The sequence below is a fragment of the Schistocerca americana genome, chromosome 2, assembly GCF_021461395.2.
Source record: "Schistocerca americana isolate TAMUIC-IGC-003095 chromosome 2, iqSchAmer2.1, whole genome shotgun sequence".
Classification (NCBI taxonomy): Eukaryota; Metazoa; Arthropoda; class Insecta; order Orthoptera; family Acrididae; genus Schistocerca; species Schistocerca americana.
Window position 1 is genome coordinate 447845323 of NC_060120.1, and position 14697 is coordinate 447860019.

General features: G+C 42.3%; 1 protein-coding gene across 1 annotated transcript in view; it reads left to right on the top strand.

Moving 5' to 3' along the window:
• Window positions 1-14697, top strand: part of LOC124592855 (protein Gawky) — a 283677-nt gene that overhangs the window by 106887 nt on the left and 162093 nt on the right. The window contains exons 4-6 of the mRNA XM_047131874.1: window positions 6228-6501; window positions 9304-9521; window positions 13630-14104. Of these exons, the coding sequence (XP_046987830.1) occupies window positions 6228-6501; window positions 9304-9521; window positions 13630-14104 (967 nt within the window). The remainder of the gene's footprint in view (window positions 1-6227; window positions 6502-9303; window positions 9522-13629; window positions 14105-14697) is intronic.

The following is a 14697-nucleotide window of genomic DNA, read 5'->3' on the forward strand; positions in this document are numbered from 1 at the left end:
AGTTCCTATTCGCACACTGCAGGATCTGTCCTTGTCACACCATAGAGCCTTTCTGCAGCAGAAGCCTGCAATACCTGTGCCTAATGATGCTGGGAGGTGCCACATACTATCGGATCCCCTGCACGGTTGCTCAGACACTGCTCTTGCTTTCCCACCTCGTGCATCACTATTTGAACACTCCTCAAGTCAGAGACAGGGCACACCCAGGGTGCCACATGGAACCTTCCTGAGACAGTGGTGTGGTAGTTTGAAAAGAATTGATATTGACATATCAGTCTCACTAAGATAGAGATGGGGTAAGGGGCTAAAAGAGACAAGTTTAGTACACCTGTTTGCTGTCTGCTGGATCTCCCAGCTTAACCTTATTCACTTGAACACTGACCTTGCAATGCATCTGCAAGTACTCCATAAGAAAGTTAACAGGTGACAGAACTTTGAACACCCTGCATGGGCCTACAAATTGGGGCAGCTTCTTCACAGTGATCGCATCTGTCCCTTTACTCTCTTCCCGGACATCTATTCTTTACGTAAATGGTGTCCCCCACTGCCTTTTGCACTGCATGCCACCTCCCGGTTACAAATTCATGTCCGTCTCTGTTAGTTGCGGCTGACATGGTTGTGCACCAAGTCTTTCAGCGACCAGACATTGCTCAGGGGTGCGTTAACATCATATGTCAGCATTATCTGAGGGGGAATCATTTTATGTGACTCGTGGTTCGCTGTGTTAAAAGCCATGCTCAGCCATCTCAAGAAGCTGTCCCATACACGCTGAGACTGTAATTGGTAAACCATGAGTGATGATTTGAGATTTTGGTTTATCTGTTCCACGGAGGAGGACTGAGGGCAGTATGGTTTTATTGTAATGTGCCTGCATGTTGTTACTTACAAGTGCCCTAGGAGAGCCAAAACTCACGAAGATGTCTGATAAATTCTTCACACTGTATGCAGTAGTGGTCTATCTACAGGGGATTGACCAAATGAGCCTGGTGAAGGTATCTACAACAACAAATACAAATCTGTTTCCAGCCTTAGTGTGTGGGAGGGGTCTCGACAGATAGTTTGTCTGTGGGATGTATCTCTCTCTCAGGGTGGAGTGTAAAAGAACCATTCTTATCAATGGCATCAGTGTTTTCCCCACTTTCACTCCTGACATTTTGAAACTACTTCTTGGATGTTCTTGCCCTTACCTTTCACACCATCTGTTCATTGCTTTTAATTTTCGTTTTGTGGTCCACTATTTTCCTGGGCAGGTAAATTGAATTCATCATATCTTGTCTTGGAGTATAAAATTCCCTTTTCTAATGTATGCCTGTCAACTTGATGTCCCTTCCCTAGTTCAATCCTTCCTTCAGCTGATCGTCCCTTTCTTGCTCCTCACTGAGGTTAGAGAATAATTTTGGAACCTCAGTCAACATGGGTCATGGGCATCTCTGCTATCGCTGCAGCTACGGGTGCTTTCTCTTCTCCATTAGGTGTTTCTTCCTTGGGACTAAACATGTTACTCAGTGCATCAACTATGGGGTTCTGGGTGCCCTTGGTATGGACCACTTCAGATTGGGCGGATGATATGTGCACTGCCCGTCTTGATATTTGGATGATCTTGCGCAGTTTGACCAGCACCCAGCTCAATGTTTGGTTGTCTGTCTCTGGTTTGAAGTGGCGGTGTTACAGATAAAATTTAAATCTTCCTAGGGTCAACAGTACAGCCAGCACTTAAAGTTAACAAATGGAGTAGTGTTTCCCCACCCCTGGCAGTGCCCTGGAGGCATAGGCTAAGGGAGGGTGTGCACCACCCTGCTCCTGCAGGACAACAGCTGCAATGCCTCCGTTTGAAGCATCAACCTGTACAGTGAAAGGTAAATTAAAGTCAGGCTTACATAACACTTGGGGCCTCACTAAGGGCACATTTCAGTGTGTTGAAAGATGTCTGTTGTGATGCCCCCCCACTCAAACTTTGCGTCTTTTTTCCAAAACGGTGTTAAATGGTGAGACCAAATGACAAAATTGGGGACGAACTTTCTAAAAAAATTGGCCCTGCCAATGAATCAAGAAATCTGATTCTTGTTGTGGGAACTTGTGCACGGTGGTCATCCTTGACTGGCCCACGCTGACTCCTGTGGCTGACATGATGCATCCCAAGAAGAAAATTTTCTTGCAAGCTGGCGTTAACATTACTTGGTTTTATTTTCAAGGCAGGTTGCCTCAGCTGCCACAAGATGTCACCCAAGTGTTCCAGGTGGTCTTCAAAGCTCTTTTTATAGATGAAAATGTCACACACTAAACTTTAAATCCCTCAGCACAATCTTAACAAACAAGAAAGCACTATGGCCCAGGTGAACAGACCTTGTGGCACTCTGTTGAATTCAAACATATTGTAATCCATGCAGAATACTGTCAGTGGTTTAGAGTCCTCTGTTAAAGGAACTTGGTAATAAGCATGATTTAGATTTAGTACTGTAAAGTTCTTGACTCCACTGAACCAAGTGAAGCAGTTGCAAAGATCTGACAACAGCACTGACTCCGTTACCACCTTTTGGTTCAATGCTCAGTAATCAGTTATTGGCTGGAATCCTATGTTGTTCTGTTTAGGCGTGAAAAAAAAGGGAGCTGCATATGGTGACACTGATGGTCTGATAACCCCATCCTTTAGTAATTGTTTCACTATTTTATACAATTTGATTATTTTAGGTTGTGACAATCTGTAAGGTACCTGTCACCCCAGGACTTGGTTCTTCAATTGGATTTTATACACAATTTTGTTTGTAACTTCCAGTCTGTTGGTGAGCACCTTGGAGAATTGTTCTAAAACTTCAATTAATTGCCTGGCTTTATACTCTGGCAAATGCCCCACATTGACCTCAGAACTTCTAGTTTGGACCTGACTTACACCCATTGAGTCCCAATGCCTGCAGAACTTAATTTTGGTGGCAGGGGAAAATTTAAAACCTAAGTCATGACTGACATAGTCCAATGTGCACCCCGTACCCATTAAAAAATAAAGACACAATCACTAATTTAATTAAAAGCCCCATTAACTATTAAAACCCAGTATGACCAAGTAAAATCTCCTATCCTAAGCTTACATCTAATTTTACCAGCCACCTGCAATGGATTCTCTGTCGTGGAGTTGCATTTCCCTTTGACTTGTGTTCCAGCTGAGGCAACTTGGCTATCTGCGTATGTTTGCACAACCAGTCATAATCTAGTTAGAAGACACTGCTGCCTGAGTCCACTAGTGCACTCAGTGATACGGCTCCAATTAGTGTGCACATAATCTGCTAACCCGCCTAGTGGTTTCCAGGAACCCCACCCCTGTGCTTGGTCCTGGCATTTGTCATTCTGACACTGTTTCATCAGATCTTTGCAATCCCTCACCAGGTATAGTGTATAGCTGAACCTAAAAGAGTCACACGACATGTCCCTCTTTATGTCCAAGTTCCCAGCCCAGTCTCTGAAGCACCTGTTATGGTTATCTGGTAGCCTCTCGCAGCCCTGCTTCTCATCACCATCTTTGTGATTTTCGATACTCATTATCATACCATCCAAGTAGAAAATGAGCACAGCTTGTTTAAAAATATGGCATGCGAGTGATCCTTCGGCCGCATGCCTTTCAAGACACTCGTGACAGTCTGTTCCTTACTAATGTCTAGAGATACGCAGTTCTAGGCCCTTGCACATGCTCTGTATAGAAGTCTGTAAGTTATAGGAGTGCTCTTCAATCAAGTCTCCAAGCCCATGTGTCCCTATACAATCAAATAAAATTCTTCTATGGAGTGCAGGAAACAAACCACCACTTTCCAGATTTTCCGTGGTCAATTTAGCTAATTGCCCTGTGCTAGTCGGTAAATAAGCTTGCACACTACCTTGTGTGGTATTTACAGTGTTTCGGCTAGGTTTTGTACTTCCACCAGTAACCAGATACCTCCACAGTATGATTGATATTACTGATTGGCAAGGTACGGATATTTTGAATGACCAAAAGCAAGGGATTTGGTACTTCACTGAGTTGGTCTGAAACATCTCTTCGGACCTCCACATCCTCTGCAACCTCTGGAGTGTGCCCTTCACCCTACTCGCTCTCCTGCTGCTTCTTGATGAAGGACGTAAGCTGTTATATTGCTATGACATCCTCCTGCAAGCTTTTAACCTCAGTGATCCACTTAAGTTTTTTATCAGTTAGCTCAATATTCTTAATCGTATTTGAGATATGATCTATAAGAGTGTTCAGCTGTGTCGTCTGAGTGCACGAGGCAGATGTACCGTGCAGTGTACCTATCACACTGATAGTTTCACCAAAAGTGTTAAATGCTGAACACTTTGACCCAGTGGCGTGGCACAGTGATTAACATTGTGGAGTCTTCCATTCAGTAGAATGACATTTCAAATACCCATCTGGTCATCCAGATTTAGATTTTCTGTGATTTTACTAAATTGTTTAACGATATGCCAGGATGTTTCCTTTCAAAAGGGTACAACCAATTTCCGTCCCTATCCTTCCTTAATCTGAGCTTGAACTTGTGTACGCACAGTGCTTTCTCGGACTTGACATTCCATATGCTTTTGATGCTTTCAACAATGCAAGTAAGGTAACTGTTTTGAGAGAAAAGGTAGAGACACATAAAAACACACAGCTTTCCATTCATAATGGGAATCTTTCCTGCTGTTTGACTGAAAACGAAGTAGTGTAGTCAGCCTATTTACAAACTGTATACAGGAAAGACAGCAGAGCTAATGGCAGTATTTGTAACACTACAAAATACAGTAGCAACATTCTTATTTCTTATTACTGACAGACCTGCTATAGTCTTGTTATCTAAACTCATCAGTAACCTTACAGAAATTTCTGAAGTCATCCAGGCATTGCTGTTGAAGTCAAAAGTTTAAGGTAATGTTGTTCTATTCAAAATGCACCTAAATTGAAGCTTTCCAGTTGTAAGTGGCACTAACTTTATCTTTCCATCTGTGTAGTCACACATCACTACTATAAGTTTATTTTTTTATTTTTTGCCTTTGTGACATATTTCTCCATAACAAGGTAGATTACATGTCTGAGGGAAGGACATACATTTGAGATTGAAAATTTTAAATTTTCTGGCTTCAGGACTCTGCATCAAGCATAGTAAAAACGTATAAGCTGTATAATCGAGTACACCATCAGCTCACTGAACACTAAATGATGTTTTAATATATTTCTTGGTAGTACCTTTCTCTTTTTCCGTCAGAACATAAAGAAGTCTTCACTTATGGAGTAGTGGGGATATTTGTTTACCTTCATCCTAATTGCAGGTGGGTTTGTATGTTTGCTGAAAGGACCATGTGTTGGCTGCCTTTGCCAAAATAGAGATCCGAGGTTGAAGGAGAAATGCAGACAACAGAGATGTGTGGAAGCATATTTGTTAAGGAGCCAAAGTCAATCCAGAACAAAATAAGATGATTTATAAATTAGGAGACGAAACTGCTAACCAATACTTACTTACTTCCAGGATGCAAAACGTGTAGTACAGCTGATACACACACATGAAAGATAAAGCGATAAATTTCCTAACTTTTGGAGCTATTAGTTCCTTCCGGAGAGAGAGAGAGAGAGAGAGAGAGAGAGAGAGAGAGAGAGAGAGAGAGAGAGAGAGAGATGATATGAGTTGGGAAAGATTAAAAATTAAGGGCAGGTCATACAGGCCCCAGGATAACAGGAACATAGTGATTGATCAGTCAATATAATTACACATACTTCTGACAAGGTCACTAAGTGGAATGCATAGTGATAATAGTGATACTACCACCAGCGCCAGGTCATGCCAATAAACAAACAGTGGCAGATTTAAGGACTGCCCCAGATCGTCTTTAACTCACTTGTCTCAGCTCACCGATTTGTACTGTGTGCTCTGATGTATTTATTCATGACAACCTTGCAATATTCAGCTCTTATATAAACACGTGCACAAACACACACAAAGAGAGTGCTTTCCAGCCTGACAAAGTTAGATGGTCCTCGAGCACTCACGTTTTGAGTTATTCGGTAAATCCCATAGTACTTTTAATTGGCAAGAAATATCCTCGTCTAGAAGTTTTGTTTCTGTTTGGTTCAAGAAGATTGAAGCTCTGCAATTCATGTGTACTTAATTGCTGTTCAATAAAAAGAGTAACAGACACTATAAAATTGTTCATGCTAATACTTTTACCTCTTGCATATCCATGTATATGAATATAATTACCACTTTGTACCACAGGACTCAATGGACTGCAGTACCAGTGGATCCACTACCCTGGAAGCAGAAGTAGCAACAGACAGTCGGCCTCCTGTGCAGCATTCTCCATGCGCACAAAGTGATCTAATGGGACATGCGTGCACAGAATTTTCTGACCACTACCAGCAGCAGCAGCAGCAAATCAGTTCCAAAGAAGTAGCAGTTCATTCAAATGTAGAGCAATCTGTCCTTCCTCCAGCATCTACCACTGCCAGCAGGCTGGGGGATGGGACAAACCACAAACAAACTAGTGCAGGTGATTTTACGACCTCTCTGCTTCAGTGGTATCATTCGTGTTGTTATAGCATATCTCAACATGTTTTTTTGTAGGAAAGCCTTATAATAAGATCAGTATTTATTGCCCAATTGTAAGTTTTCTTATGAAATTAGTGGAATAATGTCAGTAAAAATTGTCAACTGACTATAAGTCACATCTACAATGTGAACTACATTGAAAGACTTGAGTTTATGGTATACTTTTTTCAACAGTGTCTCAGCACTACCTGGGAAATGATGTAAAGGAAGGAAATTAACAAATTCAAGTATGAACTTAGTTTGTTTGAATTTTGTTTTACATTGAACTAATTGTGTATGTTATAATTACTTTATATTTTTCAGGTTTTAAGTCTTGTGAGCATATAGAAAGAAAATATACAAGTATGTAAGAATATACAGTATTTACTCGAATCTAAGCCGCACTTTTTTTTCCGGTTTTTGTAATCCAAAAAACCGCGTGCGGCTTAGAATCGAGTACAAAGTATGTGGAAGTCCTGAAAAATGTTGGTAGGTGCCGCCACAACTAATGTCTGCCATCTAATATATGTAGCGCTACACAGGCATGCTTTGCAGGCACAAAGATAAATACTGGCGCCAAAACCTATGCGTCAGTAAATAAATTAAAAGAAAAGGTAGAAGAATGTAAACATTATGCCGCGTATTCTATCGTGTTTGTTGCTATCTCATTTAAATCCTGTCTGTGTAATAAACTACGAAACTAGAGTGAGACAACAGCAAACGCGGAAGAATATACAGGGCTATTACAAATGATTGAAGCGATTTCATAAATTCACTGTAGCTCCATTCATTGACATATGGTCACGACACACTACAGATACATAGAAAAACTCATAAAGTTTTGTTCGGCTGAAGCCGCACTTCAGGTTTCTGCCGCCAGAGTGCTCGAGAGCGCAGTGAGGCAAAATGGCGACAGGAGCCGAGAAAGCGTATGTCGTGCTTGAAATGCACTCACATCAGTCAGTCATAACAGTGCAACGACACCTCAGGGCGAAGTTCAACAAAGATCCACCAACTGCTAACTCCATTCAGCGATGGCATGCGCAGTTTAAAGCTTCTGGATGCCTCTGTAAGGGGAAATCAACGGGTCGGCCTGCAGTGAGCGAAGAAACGGTTGAATGCGTGCGGGCAAGTTTCACGCGTAGCCGCGGAAGTCGACGAATAAAGCAAGCAGGGAGCTAAACGTACCACAGCTGACAGTTTGGAAAATCTTATGGAAAAGGCTAAAGCAGAAGCATTTCTTAAACAGGAGATTGGAAAACCGATGGATCGGTCGTGGTGGAGATCATGATCAACAATTCATGTCATGGCCTCCACACTCTCCCGACTTAACCCCATGCGATTTCTTTCTGTGGGGTTATGTGAAAGATTCAGTGTTTGAACCTCCTCTACCAAGAAACATGCCAGAACTGCGAGCTCGCATCAACGATGCTTTCGAACTCATTGATGGGGACATGCTGCGCCAAGTGTGGGAGGAACTTGATTATCGGCTTGATATCTGCCGAATCACTAAAGGGGCACATATCGAGCATTTGTGAATGCCTAAAAAAACTTTTTTAGTTTTTGTATGTGTGTGCAAAGCATTGTGAAAATATCTCAAATAATAAAGTTATTGTAGAGCTGTGAAATCGCTTCAATCATTTGTAATAACCCTGTACATACCATGTCATGTTTATATTCGTGTTATTCTTATGCCTAATACTGATAGTCATAAATGAAGCACGAATCTAAGATGACTAACTTCTGTGCAGAATGTAATGTACTAAAGAGGCGTCTGCAAAGATTTTCAAACGGGAAAAATTTTCACTAAGCTCTCGTTCGGAACAAATTCTATCATACGCTGTGTATTATTTGGTTCTTGTGGATCATTATCAAAGAAAGCAGCAGTGTAAGTAACACCAAATAGCAATCTCTTGCCATTGTTTTGGTTATGAGACAATTCCTCTCTTTTTTTTATTGTAAGCGACGGTAGCGCGCACAAAAGCAAGCCGTGCCGCAAGCGGCGACAGGCCGTAAACACTCATTATCAGAATGTGACAAACAGTGCATGACACAGTACAGTAACGCATTTTCAGCTTAGAGTGACGTAAACACCTATAACAAAGAAACTGCACTTATCAGATCAAAGCAAAATAAGCAATCGATTCAAACCAGACGAAGCACGTGAAAAAGGAAGGGTACCCGTATAAATATGGACGGAGCACCTGACGTATAGCAATGGCTACCTGGTAAAGCTTAAGTGCTAAGCTTACGACTCAAACCAAACTACTGTAGCTGTATCGTCATTCATTCGACCTAAATTTTGTCTCGTATTACAATGGACCAACTTTGTTTCTATTTGAAGGTGCGGCCTAAAACTTTTCTCTCCCTTTGAATTTCGAGTCTCAAATTTCACGTGTGGCTTAGATTCGGGAATTTTTTTTTTTTTTCCTTTATTTCGAGTCTCATTTTTCAGGTGCGGCTTAGATTCGAGTAAATACGGTAAATGCTAGTTTATCAGTATTTTTAAAGTTAAGTAATTGCTTGTTACCTTTTCAAATGGCGATCACCAGAACTTCCATTATGTTAAAATGTAATACGTGCTTACCATGATGGGTCCTTGAAACCAAGGTATTCTAAAGTAATATGCAGTCAGCTTGCAATTACTTTGACCTTTAGAAACTAAAGCTAACTAAACAAATACTTTAAATAATAGACTTAAAAACACTATAAATGTGTTCTACAGCGAAGCGACACATTTGTTTGCATTATGTTCCACTTGCAGGGCTACATGCTTTGCACCTCAGCAGTAACAAGTCTGAGGCCTTGGGCCAGCAGGGGGGCACAGGGGAAGCCGGAGGGAGGGATGGAGCTGAACCACCCTCTGGCTCATCCCCTGAGCTGGAGATACTCTCAGCATCTGTGATAATCAGCTCAACTTCTAGTGGCACCGCAGGTCTTCCGTCCCTTGTGGTGACCAGCCACAATGCAGTGCAGCACCAGGTAATTCTCAGAGCCCTCAAGAACAGTTTTCATACAATGTGCTTTCATTTGAAGTAGGTCTCTCACAGTTTTGTTCATAGATTGATTTTAATCATTGTTTTGCACTTGACATAAATGTTTTGTGAAACATTTTGTAATTTGGATCTCTGTAAAATATTCTAATTTGATAAGGAAATACTTTTTTTCAAAATATACATAGGAAACAGTATAGGTATGCAAACATGGACTCATTGTGGCTTGTTGAGTAACCCCAGTCTGTTCTTACATGTTAAAGGGTTATTTAAAGTATGATCATGACAAGAACGTGTTGAGATAGTTAAGTATTTTTTCCATCTGAAAAAAATGAGCTGTAACCATTAAAACTAATTGCTGTGAAAAGTAATATACAGTGAAACCTCTTTATAACGTTCCTCGATATAATGTTTTCCTCTATGTTACATTTTTTTTTTTCCCAGTCCCGATTAAAAGCCCATATAAACAATGTTAAATTTTCCTCTTTACTGCATTTCCTCTATATTACAATTTCCTCCATGTAACACTCATATTTTTGGAACCCTGGTCAATTATTTACCTCTTTATAATGGTTAAGTGACTGGATGTAGGTGCATCATTTTCCATTCTGTGGATTCACAGTTTGCACCGGCTTGGAAAGCCAGCGTTCAGCGTGTTTCATATGTCAGCGGCAGGACCTGGTCACGTGACGTGACGCGCATTCTGCTTGCGATCCTTTTGGTGCCATTTACTTTCATCCATCCACCCACCGGGCCCCATGTTTTAATTACAATAAACTAATCATTTGATACATTGATTATTTGCAATGAATATCATATTACAGTGTTGTGAAAATTTAAAATGTCATCTATGGCACCATTTGTCAAAGCTGATTAGTGGTATCCCGATCTTCAGTAATGTCCTATAATTATTACTTGGAAGCCTTCCTCTTTATAGTGTTTCCCTCTATACAGTGTTCAGAATTTGTGGTCCCTTGAAAAATGTTATATAGAGGTTTCACTGTATGTATTTAATGGCTGTGTACATCTTGGCTGAGAGACTGATATTAACGCAAAAGTTCAATTCTTCTGCCAGAAAGTAAGCTTCTGGCCAGCAAGGGCTTCATCTCAGAAATAGACAACCCCCCACCACCACACCTCTCACACAAACATGCAAATGCAACTTACACACACATGATCACATTCTGTGGCTGCTGAGGCCAAAGAGTGTGTGGTGTGTGTGCGTGCGTGCGTGCGTGCGTGCGTGCGCGCGCGGTCTATTTCTGATGAAGTCTTCATTGGCCGATAGCTTACTTTCTGACAGTCTTTTTGTTGTGCCTACGTGCATCGCATCATCTCCGCTATATGGTGAGTAGCAACTAACCTTTTCATAATATTGTCACATTCCATCCAGGTTTTTCCATTGTTTGATTAAGTTCCATTCTTGTGGTAGATAGCTTGTGTACCTTCAAAATGCTTATAAACATATCACTGAATATAGTGAAAGGTGGATAAACATATGTAAATGCTGAGTATTCTGCCACTGAGATAAAGAAGTATTATTTTTGTGAGGATTAGCACACACATTGTAGTGAAATGGATATTAATACGACAATAACGAACAGGTTTTCTACATACTAGGGTATGATTAGGAAACAGTCGATGAGCATCCACAGGGGCATTTACATGAAAGTGAATTAAAACTAGAAAATTATACAGATTACAAAATGCAAAGTCTCTCTTGTGAAAAGCTGCCTGGAAGCATTATTGAGAACTCTTGTTTTGTCACAGTAATACTGCACTCAATAGTTAGTAGCGGTGGCTATTGATTTACATTTGTGGTACAGATGAGCAGGTTGAGAGAGAGAGAGACAGAGAGAGAGAGAGAGAGAGAGAGAGAGAGAGAGAGCAGGGGGGGGGGGGAGGGGGGAGAGTGTGCGTGTGCGCGCGCTCGCATGTGTGTGAGTGTGCGTGTGCGCGCGCTCGCATGTGTGTGAGTGTGCGTGCTCGCATGTGTGTGAGTGTGCGTGTGCGCGCGCTCGCATGTGTGTGAGTGTGCGTGTGCGCGCGCTCGCATGTGTGTGCGCGCGCTCGCATGTGTGTGCGCGCGCTCGCATGTGTGTGCGCGCGCTCGCTCGCATGTGTGTGTGCGCGCGCTCGCTCGCATGTGTGTGTGCGCGCGCTCGCTCGCATGTGTGTGTGCGCGCGCTCGCTCGCATGTGTGTGTGCGCGCGCTCGCTCGCGTGTGTGTGTGCGCGCGCTCGCTCGCGTGTGTGTGTGCGCGCGCTCGCTCGCGTGTGTGTGTGCGCGCGCTCGCTCGCGTGTGTGTGTGCGCGCGCTCGCTCGCGTGTGTGTGTGCGCGCGCTCGCTCGCGTGTGTGTGTGCGCGCGCTCGCTCGCGTGTGTGTGTGCGCGCGCTCGCTCGCATGTGTGTGTGTGCGCGCGCTCGCTCGCATGTGTGTGTGCGCGCGCTCGCTCGCATGTGTGTGTGCGCGCGCTCGCTCGCATGTGTGTGCGCGCGCGTTCAACCGCACGTGCATATTTAAGCTGGGACATAGATTGTATGATATAAGAGTTACACAAGGATCACAAAGCATTCAAAGCACATTAGTTCATTAGTTTTTATTTTTATTCACTCACCTAAGTGGTGTGTAATAGTGTTGAATGGGGTAAAGTAAGTCACCTTTTCCTATATCCTTTTATTAACTGGCAGTTTTTTAGTATTTTCAACAAAATACAGATTCCGCCAGAAAAATGTATACACACTTTAAGGAACGAAAGCATTACATATTTATTTATTTTACATTTAATAATTGATCACACATGTTGTACAACTTTGTTTATCACATGGATACTTTTAATGTTCGGAATCTTCACTGTTGGTGGCTGTACACAGGACGACGAGCAGTCGCCGCAACATCATCAGCCAGTGTTACAATGGAGATCGCTGCACATGTCACTGTAATCTACTGGAGAAGTTCCTGCAATATGTGTGGCGTACGTCCATAGGTGTTATCTTTCACAGTTCCCCACAAGTAAAAGTTCATAGGTGTTAGATCTGGTGGCCGTGGAGGGAACTCAGTGGGCCCTCTCCATCCAATCCAATGCCCCGGAAAATTGTCGTCCAGGAAAGCTCGTACAGCTAGGTGGTAGTGTGGTGGCATTCCGTCCTGTTGGTACAAAAACTCTTCATCAGCTCCATAAAGTGCACGTGTACCTGGCAAAATTGATGTGTGGCAAAATTGATGTGCGTAACATTTCCAGGTACACTTCTTCAGTGACAGTAGCATCAAAGAAAAAGGGTCCTACTAGGCCACTATATGATAGTCCACACCACACATGAACTCCTGGTAGATTGACCGCATATCCACATAAAGATGCGGATTTCCCGGTGCCCAGTACACACTATTACACTCATTCACAGTTAAATTTAAATTGTGCCTTGTCACTCCATACTACCTTCATCATAAATTGTTCGTCATCAGTTACCATTTGCTGATACCGTTGGCAAAATTTCATTCGGCGATCAGGATCGTCATTAATTACTTGCAGTAGTCATGGAATGTAAACTTTCCACTTTGCAGCTTTCAGAGTTCTGCTAACCCCCACTGCACATGCACGTTGCATAGCAGACTTCTGTGGAGAATTAACAAATATTATCAACACGAGAGCCAACGAGGCAGGACTTGTATCTGTACGCTGTTTTCCTGATCCTCCTTTGTGAATATCACAAATCGTTCCATGCAATTCAAACTTGTCAGAGTTGGCGGTTGTGCTTCAAACTCCTGCCTCCACTGACATTGCACTTCAACAGCATTATCAAGCTTGAAAAACCCCTTCACAATATGTTTTCGTTGCTCAAGTGTCAAGTGTGCTGCAGCCATCTTGTTTTCTCAATACTGAGATTAAAGTACTAACAACTGTTAAGCCAAAGACCATACTACAACACACTTGTAACTCAAATCAAACGACTATATCAATATCTCGATAGAGCCTGACAAAGTGTGTATACATTTTTCTGGCGGAATCCCAGGGTAGTTGTTTCTTTCACATTGAAGTGAACCTTCTGAGTTCTACGTGTATTGTATGTATGATTTTGTACATTTTTTTTTCTTCCAGGACACCAGTGCGTCACTTGCAAGTCATCTCGGTTCTTCCAACACCAATAGTCCACCAACCAGTGCACAAACTTGCACGAAATCAATCAGTAATTGCAATCCACTGTCAGATCTAAAATACTTGGACAAGTCGGCACATGTTCCTGAAACTTCTAATAATTATAAGAGTGACAGCAATATTTTAAATTCAACTGAAGGCCCTGCAACAAACTTACGATGGGGAATTCCCAGGGGTGTAGGATTACGTGGTGGTGGAGAGAGCTCCCTAACTGGAGGCAGCGGAACTAGTGGCTGGGGTTCCGGTGCTGGGGGGACAACTGGCGGAGGCTGGGGATCCTCCGCAGGGTCTTCACAGCAGCAGCAACAGTCGGGCTCCAGCCAGTGGGGTAGTAGTAGTGGTAGCAGCCGTTCCAGCTCTGCAGTCTCAAGTGGCCCAGGATCTACTGCTGCGAACAGCAGTGCTCAGCAAGGGTCAGGTGAGGAATATGCTGTTTTTTATGTTTGGTTTTTCATTGAATGGATAATCAGTTAAGTTTCATATTTTGTACGTTTGAAATTTATGATACTGCTGGTGTTTTGTGAGTTTTCTTGTGTTGTTGAGTGCAGATGATAATGCTGTGTGTCTTCCAGTAGTACCTATTTCTTGCATGGAATGTCAACTATGATGCTCTGCTGTACTATTCAGATGCTTCTGCCTTCCACCCATCCTCTCCCCTACTCTTGTAAGTGCCAGTCAGAGTGTGGATACTTTACAGGTTAGGTGTATAATGGGGTTTATTATTTAAGATCATTGTGGATGCTACTTTGGGAAAAAAGTTCTCTGATAGTATCGCAATAATTCACTACTTTTCAGAATAAAATTTTCATGTTTGGTTTGTTCAAATGACATCAACCTGATAAATAGTAAATAAAATTTTGTTGTTTTTAGATGCTAAGCTTGTGATTGCTTGGCCTGTTGTATAATTATGTAACACTCAAACTATGGTTGTAATATACTGCCTGACAGAAAAGTGAAGCATGCAGAAGACATGGTTGGATGTCAATGTAATTTTGTCCATGTGTGCACCAT